Source organism: Colletotrichum phormii, assembly GCF_030913505.1.
Source record: "Colletotrichum phormii strain CBS 102054 chromosome Unknown BDP81scaffold_29, whole genome shotgun sequence".
NCBI classification, from domain to species: domain Eukaryota; kingdom Fungi; phylum Ascomycota; class Sordariomycetes; order Glomerellales; family Glomerellaceae; genus Colletotrichum; species Colletotrichum phormii.
This window is the reverse complement of record NW_026851471.1, coordinates 557,786-569,003: the sequence shown is the minus strand read 5'-3', so window position 1 is coordinate 569,003 and position 11,218 is coordinate 557,786. Positions and strand designations below refer to the sequence as shown.

The 11,218-nt window shown below is 49.9% G+C and overlaps 5 protein-coding genes across 5 annotated transcripts; 1 reads left to right on the top strand and 4 right to left on the bottom strand.

Moving 5' to 3' along the window:
- Positions 1 to 1,735: 1,735 nt before the first annotated feature.
- Positions 1,736 to 2,555, bottom strand: BDP81DRAFT_454584 (uncharacterized protein; the record flags this gene model as incomplete). Its single annotated transcript, XM_060592964.1, has 2 exons — positions 1,736 to 2,253; positions 2,384 to 2,555. 2 exons carry the CDS (start codon positions 2,553 to 2,555, stop codon positions 1,736 to 1,738), a joined length of 690 nt encoding a protein of 229 aa, XP_060439493.1.
- A 323-nt stretch (positions 2,556 to 2,878) lies between these two features.
- On the bottom strand, positions 2,879 to 3,937 carry BDP81DRAFT_359278 (uncharacterized protein). The gene is made up of 3 exons (XM_060586378.1): positions 3,652 to 3,937; positions 3,107 to 3,587; positions 2,879 to 3,039 (listed from the first exon to the last, which is right to left on the bottom strand). Exons 1-3 carry the CDS (start codon positions 3,866 to 3,868, stop codon positions 2,892 to 2,894), a joined length of 846 nt encoding a protein of 281 aa, XP_060439492.1. The 5' UTR covers positions 3,869 to 3,937; the 3' UTR covers positions 2,879 to 2,891.
- Positions 3,938 to 4,554: 617 nt separating this feature from the next.
- On the bottom strand, positions 4,555 to 5,616 carry BDP81DRAFT_503963 (major facilitator superfamily domain-containing protein; the record flags this gene model as incomplete). The annotated part of the gene is made up of 2 exons (XM_060595607.1): positions 4,555 to 4,920; positions 4,972 to 5,616. 2 exons carry the CDS (start codon positions 5,614 to 5,616, stop codon positions 4,555 to 4,557), a joined length of 1,011 nt encoding a protein of 336 aa, XP_060439491.1.
- Positions 5,617 to 6,444: 828 nt separating this feature from the next.
- On the bottom strand, positions 6,445 to 7,311 carry BDP81DRAFT_122813 (uncharacterized protein). The gene is made up of 2 exons (XM_060581624.1): positions 6,930 to 7,311; positions 6,445 to 6,838 (listed from the first exon to the last, which is right to left on the bottom strand). The coding sequence occupies exons 1-2, from the start codon at positions 7,152 to 7,154 to the stop codon at positions 6,686 to 6,688; spliced, it is 378 nt and encodes a 125-aa protein (XP_060439490.1). The 5' UTR covers positions 7,155 to 7,311; the 3' UTR covers positions 6,445 to 6,685.
- Positions 7,312 to 8,235: 924 nt separating this feature from the next.
- Positions 8,236 to 10,395, top strand: BDP81DRAFT_331972 (fungal-specific transcription factor domain-containing protein; the record flags this gene model as incomplete). The annotated part of the gene is made up of 3 exons (XM_060585550.1): positions 8,236 to 8,954; positions 9,073 to 9,510; positions 9,561 to 10,395. 3 exons carry the CDS (start codon positions 8,236 to 8,238, stop codon positions 10,393 to 10,395), a joined length of 1,992 nt encoding a protein of 663 aa, XP_060439489.1.
- Positions 10,396 to 11,218: the final 823 nt, after the last annotated feature.

Below are 11,218 nucleotides of genomic sequence, written 5' to 3'. Positions count from 1 at the left end.
TGTAGGCAAGGTCCATCTTGACTCCTAGACGTGCGACAGCCCCCTCCCACCCGACTAGGTAATTACACTTATGGAAAACGGTTGGATGACAAATGAGAAAGGCCTAATAACGACGTCAAACATTCAAGCAGGCTTTAGGGCAACTGGCTGTTACGCCCGCCGCAACTTGTCACCGTGGGCGCGTAGCTATATATGCAGAACAAGGGACAATGATGACCGGAGTCATCATTATCGAAGCTTTTGCTTTGTGCCACAGTTGGTTGCCTTGTCCAGCTCGTAACACTGGCCTTGTCCCATATAATCCAGAATATGTAATTTCATAGCTAGATGTGAAGCTTCATACCCCAACACCTCCAGGTTCTTCTACTGGCTTACCACCAGCTTGGGTCCCAAAGATACCAAATAACCCAATGGAATTCACCTTACAGTTTGATTTAATTATAAATCGTATCGTACGATACTAGAATAGCTCCCCGACGTTAATTATTGGGTATTGTTGGTATCACAGGCGTGATACATTTCCTCATGAGGGTGTATCTTCGGCAACAATCACGTCGATGTCCGTGATAATTGCTGTTGTTGTTCTTGTTACTTCCTATTTACATTGTGGGCAGGGGTCGGTCGAAGTAGGCGGTGACGGCCTGGGTGGTTGCCCCACCTTAACCGGCCGTGGTGACTAAGCCAGTTGTCCCACTTCGCCCAGGGCAGGCGCCAGTCAGCCCACGATACCTGCCCATTGCTCCTTATCAGCCTTGCTGTTCCGACAGGTATATACAGTATCTAAAGAAGGGAATTATGGTAGTCGTACATAACTAGGTTATAATGCAGGCACAAATAACTGAGTATTAAGAGGTAAATAAGCGTATGAGCCGCCGTCGCCGTACGAAAAAAAAACTGCTTCAGAAAGGTGGAACACTTATAATTAATCAGGCAAAGAATATAAAGTCTCAAATTGATGTGACGAGGCAGTTATAGGTAGAAATAGGTTAGAGTAGTGGTCGTGCGAGAAGAATAGAAATGCGCGCCCGACGATGTGGTATCTATGGAGAGACTGGCCATAATGCTCGCACGTGTCAGAAAGTTGAATCTACCTCTAAAGAAGAGGATTATAAATAGTATAAATTGATTTAAGGTGTTGTGGTTGATTTCTCTTACATATTGTCGTACGGGTGCTAAAAAGTGGCTCACTCGCTTGTGAACTACGTTAACCCTTCTTAATAATATACCTATAACCTCCATAAGAAAGACCCTATAGAATCTAATAAAGGAGGTCCTCTTTCTCATCTTATGCTTATAGAGCTGGCTCTTAAGGATATACTTCTTATTAAGTTAGAAGATTATAAGCAGGTCGTTAATATCTAGATATAATAGTATAGTTATTAGTTATAGATTTAGTTACCTAGACTTATATGATAATAGTTCGGCATTGACGAAGGAGTAAGAGCATTAGATGTTAATGGAATAATTATGATATTGATTATATTAATGGTAGAAGGAGGAAGATAGAGGGGACTAAGTAGAAGGAGGAAGACAGAGTGGACTGGGTAAAAGAGAAGGGAGGAAGAGAAAAGGAGCTCTCTAGTAAGGGGAATTCAGGGGGGGAAAACTCTACTCAACACTATAGAATATAGGTATCAGCAGGGGGTAGTCAGCATCTCAGACCTTAATAGGGGGGTAGTTAGTAGAATTACGGCACTGGAACATCTATTAATCTAGCTAACTTATATAATCAACTTCAGCCTCGAAGTTGAATTGCTCGCGGGCAGATTTCTGGCAGTTGTTTGTTTTGCTTGTTGTTTTGATTGTTGAAGTTGCGTTGAGTGAAGCGCTGGGTGCTTGTCACCACCATGGTGGTTAATTGCACGGTCTCCAAGATGGACGTAGTCGAGACAACGGGGGCACCCTCCCAGTCTACGAGAGAAATGCCTGCAATAAGAGGCTTGAAAGCTGTCTGGTTCATGCCAGACCAGTCCCCGCAGACATTCTCAACGGCTGGCTTATATGTCTTCTCCGCGGGCTTATTACAGGGCGCGGAACTGCTGACAGGCTTCGAGCTCGTTGTTGGTGATTGAGTCTGGCGAGGGGTGTTTGTGGGCTCCTCGGGTGCGGACTCTTGGGGATCCTTCGAAGGGTCGCTGACTGTCTGTCTTTCGGGGACTGGGACAACGACGCCTCCGAACGAGGCAAGACCACCACCGGGTCCGCCGAAGGCGACTGCTCCCGCGGGGATGACAACTGCGACAGTGCCTGATACTGTAATGACTTCAGACTCTGCGCTACGAGAAGGTGTCGGGGTCGCAACTCTCGAGGGAGCTAAATCAAGACGCTTTCGTTAGCAATATGAACAGAAGGGTAAATGTGTTGTCTTCGAGGAATGACTTACGCTTGCTGGTTGAAGTGATGATGGTGGGGGGCAAGGGAGTACGAGACAAAGAAGGCGGAGCCGACGAAGTCGTCGAGTTATCAAATTGCACTTGGCGCTTCCGGCGCAACAAAGTAGAGGATGCAGGTGCTGCCGGGCAAGCGGGTTGTTCCTCCGCGTCGGGGAACGCCATCGAGTCAAGTGCTGTCGGATTGGAAGTCCAATTCGACCGCGAGTAAGGGCAGAGCATGGGCCACCTCGAGGGAGTACAATTAGACCTCGACTACCCACCCAACCTCCGGTTGGAATCTCCCTTCTACTCCTTACGCAGAATCAATCAATACAGAGATATTGATATGTCAAGTTGGGATGTTGACGCAGGGTGGAAGCTCTCAGAGGCCAACTGAAGTTAGGGGTAGAATGATGAATTACTGAAGTCTGCTCCTCCCTCGACGTGTACTCCCTGCGCTGTATATATATCTGAGCTGCTCCTTTGTTGCTTGGACTCCTTACTACCTCTGACTAGCCCCTATCCGGGAGGGCTCTGACATGATACTTCGTCACCCCAGGGCCCTACGGTTCGAACCAAATTCCCTGTGAAAAGAATACCAACAAGTGCAAAGATCGCATAGTTCTGCGCATTCTTCACCTTCTCTGCTGCTGACAAGCGGGAGCAGCTATGACATATCAAAGTCAGCAGATTGATCTTGTAAGTAAGTCGTTTCGAGTACGGGCAGGGCTCACCATGTGGCAGAGTAGCAGTCCTCACACCTGTCATCAAGGAAACCGAAGAACGGGTTCTTGAGATCATCCGCCCGTTCTCCCGCTCCCGTGGCAATAAGCATGTGCTGAGTTTCGTGAACCAAGACAAAACCCTTCGACATGTCGCCGATGGCGCTTTCGGTCTGCCATTGCTTCACCCTTCCCTGATTGGTGGGACGAGTCTTGTCAAAGAAGGTCTCGCAGAGAAGCAACAGAGTGGTACCAAAGACTGCGGCCTCGGTAGCTGTGGCACTCTGTACACCCGCAACCATCTGGCCATCCGCGCAGGGGCCATTGTTTCCGGAGCAGCCGAAAACAAGACTCTTGTCTGTGACAGTATTCGGGGGGAACATCGGCTCAGGGGAGAAACGGAAGGCTGTTTCGACACTTGGGGCCTTGAGGGAGTCGATCACAGGACGATAGTGCTTCTCAACAAGGTTGGATGCTGAAGGACCTCCGCTTTCTACGTAGTGACGACTGAGTTAGTATCTTGTTGTAAAGAACATAGCAATGATGGGCTGGCTTACCAGGTCCGAACCAAGAGAAGTAAGCCGGTGTCCTCGCAACATTGGACTTTCCAAGGGCAGTAAGGGCAGCATTTGCGAGTTCGTGTGCCTCGACAACGCCCTGGTCTATGTCGGTAATCTGCTGGGGGCTGCATGACCATTGCCCCTTGATGATGACAGCTTCACCATCGAAGGCCTTCGGGCTGTGTGGGATGAAACGTACTCGATGCCTTGGCATCGTGACATAAAAGGTTTTCTGCCCACGGCATCATGAGTAGGAAACTGTTGGTTCACGGGGTCGTATACGACAAATAGTGGTAGCAATTATCACTCGTCTGTTGGTGATCCTATTGCTTGTTCTTCTTGTTGTTCTTCTATCTTACATTGTAGGCAGGAGTCGGTCGAAGTAGGTAGTGACGGCCTGTGTGGTTGCCCCACCTTTATCCGGCCGTGATGAGTAAGCCGGTTGTCCCACTTCGCCCAGGGCAGGTGCCAGCCAGCCCATGGTACCTGCCTATTACTCCTTATCAGCCTTTGCTGTTCCAACAGAAACAGATCACGCCTTTCACCTCTTTTCGGATTTCTATTCCTGAAAGGAAATAAAAGGACAATGATTTCATCCGACAGTGGGAGAGTCCCGAGCACTGACATACACCCAGTGCCAGCATGCTAACTCACGGTTGTCACAAAGAAGAACAACCAGAGTATATAATTTGCTGTATGGTGCGAGTAAAGTCATCACATCGAAGGCTTTGTTTTTGGCTCACCACAGTTACCTCGACCAATGGAAGAGGAAAGTTGTCGTAGGCGCTAGGCCACCGTCTGAAATTTGGGGAGTGAGGCATCTTTCTGTTTCACATTTATCCTTCGGTGGTTCCAAAGACACAGCTTATATCTCCTCTCATTCTCCGTACGGATCTCACACTAATAAGAGTATCTGAACTTCCTGTTCTCAAAGTCCGTCAAGTCCATGAGAACTTCATCGGACAGATTCTCGGCATTCTTACCACTAGCCTCCGCCTCTGCGTCTCTCTGCTTGTTTCTCTTTATTAACAACAGCCGAATGGCGATAGCCAACACAACTTGACCGGCAGTGCAGCCCATGATGCCCTTACAGCCAGTACCATATATGGGTGCTTCCGACGCAAGGAAGGCTTGCGGGCCTATGATATTACCCACACAGTACGCTAAGAAGACGAAGGCAGTTGAGGTCACACGCTTGGTGTAACCTGCAACGTTGGCAGCGGGCATTTGGAGGGCAACGACAAGAGCACCGACGAAGGAAGGACTCTGCAAATTTTGTTAGAGGCAACAACTAGACATTCAAGGCTCCTCACTTACAATGTAGTACGCCATCAATAGCCCGTTCTTGTTGCCGCGGTCCAGCTTCAAGGACAAGGAAACCGCAATGAGTGTCGGCAGAACCCAAGTCATCATCACAATGGTCCGGAAGTTCTTAAGCTTTGAAGCGCAAAAGGGACCAGTAAAGATGAAGAAAGCAACCCAAGCGCCGTAAGGAATCCCGTAAGCAGTCGTCAAGAGAGCGTCCTTTGTGAAGCCCTTGACGATGAGTTTGCCAAAGTTGGCGATGCCTCCGTTGACAATTTCGTTGAGAAGGGTGTAGAAGAACAGAAGCCAAACTTGAAGGTCCTTGAAAGCCTCCTTAATTTGAGCTGGCTTGATCTTGCTGCTGAAGACACCAGTCTTGTTGCTCTGGCTGCGAGCAATAAGGAGGGCCTTCTCTTCCACGGTGAAGCGCTTGGCCGTCATGATGTTGTTGGGCAAGTAGAAGATCAGGACGATGCCCCATACGATGGTCAGACCACCGCAAATGACGAAGATGATTCTCCACACATCCCATCCATCCGCCTGGCCGACACCATAGAACAGAATACCGCCGATGATGGAGCCGAATCCGTTGAAGCAGTAGAACGATCCAGTGCGCATTGGTGCCTCCGCTCGGGTATACCACATGCTTACAATCATCATGAAGCAGGGTGTGATGACGGCCTCGAATGCACCCAAGAGGAAGCGGCAGACGGCAAGGCCGGCGAAGCTATGGGATGCGGCGGTGCAGGTGAGGAAAGTTCCCCAGCAGAGGACGAAGATGCTGACAATGGTGCCGGTGGGGAAGTGCTGGGCAAGGTGAATTGCCGGCCATTCTGCAAGTAGGTAGGCGAAGTAGAAGATGCTGGGTCACTGTCAAGTTGGGGTGTTGACGCAGGGTGGAAGCTCTCAGAGGCCAACTACAGTTAGGGGTAGAATGATGAATTACTGAAATCTGCTCCTCCCTCAACGTATACTCCCTGCGCTGTATATATATCTGAGCTACTCCTTTGTTGCTTGGACTCCTTACTACCTCTAACTAGCCCCTATCCGGGAGGGCTTTGACAGGGCGCCCCTTCCAACTAGGCTTCGTCCTCGAAGCTCAGTAGCAATGAACGCGCTGCGTTATCTCCCTGCGGTAGCGTTGCTCTTTGTCGCGGCAGCGTCGATGCGTTCGCGGAGATGCCGACCGTTTGTCCGAGTGTGGGTCCCGTACACGGAACAATAGTTGCCGCCCGGCCCCACATCGGCGACCTCTAGGCCGTCGCTGCCTGCTCCGGGCGTTGGGCGGTCGGTGCCCCCATTTTTCTTCGCCGATATCAATCCCGTTACTGTCGTGTAGGCCTTCCGATTCCTCTTCCCCTTCCCATCCGCAGTCACTCAGTTTGTAGGTTATTGGCTGGCTTTATCAGCGAATTCGTTGCTCCCTCGTTGCGTTGTCCCTGCTTGCTAATAATTTTCCAGACTTCTCTACTCCAGTTCCACAGCATGCCTCCTCAGCGAACTGGTGGCTTCGCTACCATCTCCGGGGGTGTTGTCGTTGGCGGCTCGGGCGCGCAGCCCCCGAACGGCGGCGGTGATCCGCCCAAGAAGACGCCCTATTCACGTCCCGAGGTATGTGCTCTGTCGGTGCTCTGCTGGTGCTCCGTTGGTGCTCTTGCTGATCATGTCAGACTCCCAAGAAGAAGCGTAAGAAGAACAAGAAGCTCGTCAAGGCTGGCTCCCGTCGTCAGGTCCCCTGCCCCTCGTGCCACGAATACTGGCTTTGGGAAGTGTTGGTTGTTTCAAAGAGGTCAAAAACTGCGCCATAACTCAGAGCCTGCTTATCGATGTACTGAAGGAGATATGTTCCCATGAGGAGGGGTAGTAGTGTGAGATCGATCTAGAAATGGGAACTATGTTAGCAAGAGGAATACTGGAGAGACAGGGAACTGTGCTGCATTTTCCCGGGAAACGGGTGTCGGAGAACCTACCCGACGGACGAGCTTCTTCTGAGCCTGTTCATCCTCCATAAGCTCTCGCAGATGCGCATGAGAAAGGCCATTCTGCTGCAAGAAGATCTCGGCCTCATCAAGAAGCTCAACTTCACTAGCCTTGAGATCCTCTCCGATGCTGCCCGGCCGAGAAGGCTGCTTCTCCGCAATCTCCAGATCCTTGGACCTGGGTTGCTCTGCGTTGACGGAAGCTTCAACCGCCATTGTGGAGTCCGGGGAAGTGGGCCAGCGGGTCGTCGCTGTTGTGTTCGAGCACGCGATGAACGATGTGGGCACAACTACTCGGTAGTTACAAGAGTTACATGTAGCAACCGCTGGTTGCTGTTATGATGTGAGGCTTTACAAAGTCAAGCGAAATTGCTGAGTTGCGAGCTCGGACAATTGCGAGTGGTCGGAACTTTCCCGGATCGGCAAATCCCAAGGTCGGGAGTCTCCTTTTATTCATTGTCATTATCAGTGTTGGTATCCCTATTACAGGGAAGTTGGTTCGAACCGTAGCGTCCTGGGGGTGACGAAGTATCAATATTTCTGTATTGATTGATTCTGCGTAAGGAGTATTAGAAGGGAGATTCCAACCGGAGGTTGGGTGGGTAGTCGAGGTCTAAGTGTACCCCCTCGAGGTGGCCCATGCTCTGCCCCTACTCGCGGCCGAATTGGACTTCCAATCCGACAATCAGAGGTAAAAGATTTCCGGCGTTGGCTTTGTCTGATTCTCAACCAACCCAAGACCTTGCCCCCAACTCGATAACAGACTAACCGATAGCGACTGCTCGAACATGTCTCTGGGCGGCGGCCTGCTTCCGACAACATAGGCTACAGATAAGATGTCAGGCGATATTATCTGCCCAAGACAGCGTCATATCCTAGTATTCCTCACTAGCAAGACCCATTTGCTGATAATGGTCCCGAGTCTTAAGGAACTTCCCCGCGTTGAGATGGGGGCATGATGAAGAAGTGGAGTTGCCGTGGGCACTGTGCAGCCATTGCCATTGTCGGAAAACCAATGAAGACCGGAGAGTAGATTTGGATGCCGAAGCGGGTGAATCGACGGTTGAAGACTAAGTGGAGACATTTCGGTGAACCTCCGCCTTATCAGCTTGCGCGTTGACTAACAACTTATCAGACGCTAGCGTGAGTTGATCGGAATTTAGCCATGATAATGGTTGTGGACCTTTCCGCGGGGAAATATCAAAGGCACGACTCCCACTCAACTTCCCCGAGTGCGGTCTGCCGATGAACGGACTTTGCAAACCACGACTGAACGCCAAACACGAAGCACGCAACCATGTCCACAGGAACAGATCAGCCTACGCCCCGGCCTTACCGATCCCATTTGCGACCAGCCTGTTTGCAGTGCAGGCGGCGTAAGTCAAGATGCCAGCAGCAAGAGGGAATCACGTCGTCGACCTGTCAAATGTGCCATGTCTATGGCACCGACTGCGAGTTCCCACCATCTCCTCGCAGTGCAGGTCGCACACCGCTCAACCCCGGAAAAGTCCAGAAATCCTATCGCACCTCTCAATCTAACACGCCATGTCGGCGAGAGCCTCTGGCTTCAGCCAAGGTACATGTTTCCGTACCCCAGAGTAGCACCATACGGGCATCGTGTTCTCCACCAACGAGCACGACGTCCAGCTCGGGCCCCAAAGTTGTGCTTGATCCGCACAATACCCATTTGATGCTGGCGCTGGACAGCCCTGAAGACGAAGACAACTCGCACATCATTGGCCCAGCTGTCACAAACGACACCCAGGTGTTGGCTGACTACTTGAGTTCTGAGCCAAGCATCCACGAACGGATGATCCGTGTGGTGAAGCCTAGACCTGGAGCTCAGGTGGGCCAGATGCCCCGTCCTGCTATGGCGGGTGGGATCCGGAAGCCTGTCATCTTTACGGCGGTTCGGAAGCGCCCCTATGGTCTGTCACCGAGACAAACAGCACCGTTGCAAAAATACCAGATTGTGGAAAAGATGTTGGAGCCATGGACTTCAACACTGATAGATCTGTAAGTTCGGCCGTGGACTACTTGCCACCTCCAGAGGAATCATCATGTCTATGGTGAAGCTGTGCCAGGAAGAACATGGATGGGTACCAAGAGTCATTTTTAACCAGTCCCTACGCAGTTACTTCCAAAAGGTCAACATATGTTTTCCGCTTCTGGATGAGGTTTCATTCAAGCACCAATTCAACACAGCAAGAGACAGGATATCGCCGGCGCTCTTATCGGTCCTCTATGCACACTCTATGATCTTCTGGAAAACGAGTCCAGAATTGTCCTCGCAATATTGTCCAGACTCTCGGTTTATCTGGAACCAAGCCACAGGAACCTTGTTTTCTGAACTCCACATTTCGCCTGGAATTTCTACCATTATCGCCATTATTCTCAATGTGGGAGGTAGACCAACCACGTCAATGATCATGAACGAGATTCAGCTCGGCGCTGCTGTGTCACTGGCTCAATCACTGGGGCTCAACAGAGACCCCGTAGACTGGAACATTTCCATGCCGGAGAAGTGTCTGCGGATGAAGATATGGTGGGCACTCGTTGTACATGACAAGTGGTGAGTTGACCGCCGATAACAGCCTTGAACATGACTAACCTGATGTGCAGGTTGAGCCTAGCCTACGGAACGCCACCTCAGATCAAGCGCTATCAGTACGATGTTCCAGATCCCTCGCTGGAGTATCTCACCGGGAAAGACGCAAGCGAAGCTCAAATCGCGGCCGCTTCGGTCTTTATCGGTCTGGTCACTTTGACCGGGGTTCTCGATAAGTATCTGGAGCACGTCTACGACCTTAACCAAGGCCGAGACCAAGATAGCAGCCAGACATCCCTTGACTTGGAGCTCAGCCTTGGCCAGTGGGAAGATTCCCTGAGCGACGACGTTAGGCGAGTTATTACCCGCGGAAACAACCTGCATATCCCCGGCGCCGCGAACCTGAGACTAGCTTATCTCTCAACCGTGCTACTACGCAGGAGAATCGAGCTCGATATCGAGAAGCAGGAGGACTCGGTTCCCGGTGACGCACTCACGAACCGATACATCCAAGTTCGCCGCGCCGCGGAGGAGATTGTGCTCCTTGTACAGGAGCTGGAGGAAATCCACCTCAGTGATTTCTGGCTTCCAGTCAGCGCGTTCGCATTCACGTCGGCGATGACGTTCCTCTTGCGATGCGCCCTGGAAACCGAGAACACCGCCGGTGGCTTGGCTCAGAGCGCATCTCTGAAGCTGGCCAAGAACTTGATCGACTCCTTGCAATCTCACCAACAGAACTCTGGATGGGATCTGGGTGACCTCTGTTTGGCTCAGTACGCCGAGGTTGTTGAGCGTTTGCAGACTGCTGATAGCCCTTCGGCGACGGTTCCGGAGTTTCAACAGCTGATGATGTCCTCGGACGTTCCAATGATTGATGAGCTATTTCCTAATCTCTGGGATATGTTTTGATATGGCTACTTCATGAGCAACTTTACGTTTTCTTGTATCATAGATAATAAGCCTACGACTAATGATTGAACTATTTCCTTGACTTCACGCTAAGCGTCCAAAATTGCATCTCGTATCAAGCATATTTAAATCTAGAGGCATACTTAAGATCTACACTTTAATCTATTTAAAGGGTTTCTTTTTTTCCTCGGTCGTAGACTGCGTCATTTTCGTGTTTGAACGCCTTTCAATACTCGTAATAACTATTCCGGATATAATCAGGCCTATTATAAACCTAGTCTCATTAAAGTTATAGATATTTAAGTCTATAATGCCGTATTTCGCGATTGTGTTCGCTATAAGGCGAAACTATGTGCTTATTACGTCTGGATCTTTGTATTGGGCCCTCTTGTAGTTACACTTGCGAAAAAAGCGCGTCCGGAGCTATAGTTATTGCTTAACGAAGTTCAAAGCCTAGCGCTTCTTAATTAGGGGCGCGTTATGATTAGTAGGTAGTCAATTAGCTATTTCTTCTATACTACTGATCCGAGGAGGGAATAATCGGGAATCTAGGTCGAGAATATACTTAATTAGCGTATCTTTTTAAATAACGTTAAATTCCATAAGTTTAGTATGGTTTTAAGTTACGAAGTTCTTTTATTAATAAGGGCGCTTAAGGTTAAAAATAGCACTAAGTACATCCGAGCTGTACCTTTAATATTTAAATTTAATGTAGTTCACAAGCGAGTGAGCCACACAAGCGAGTGGGCCACTCTCTTATCGCACCTTAAAGGTCGATTATTTACTTATTTATTAAAAATCGAATATAAGGCTAAAATTAATA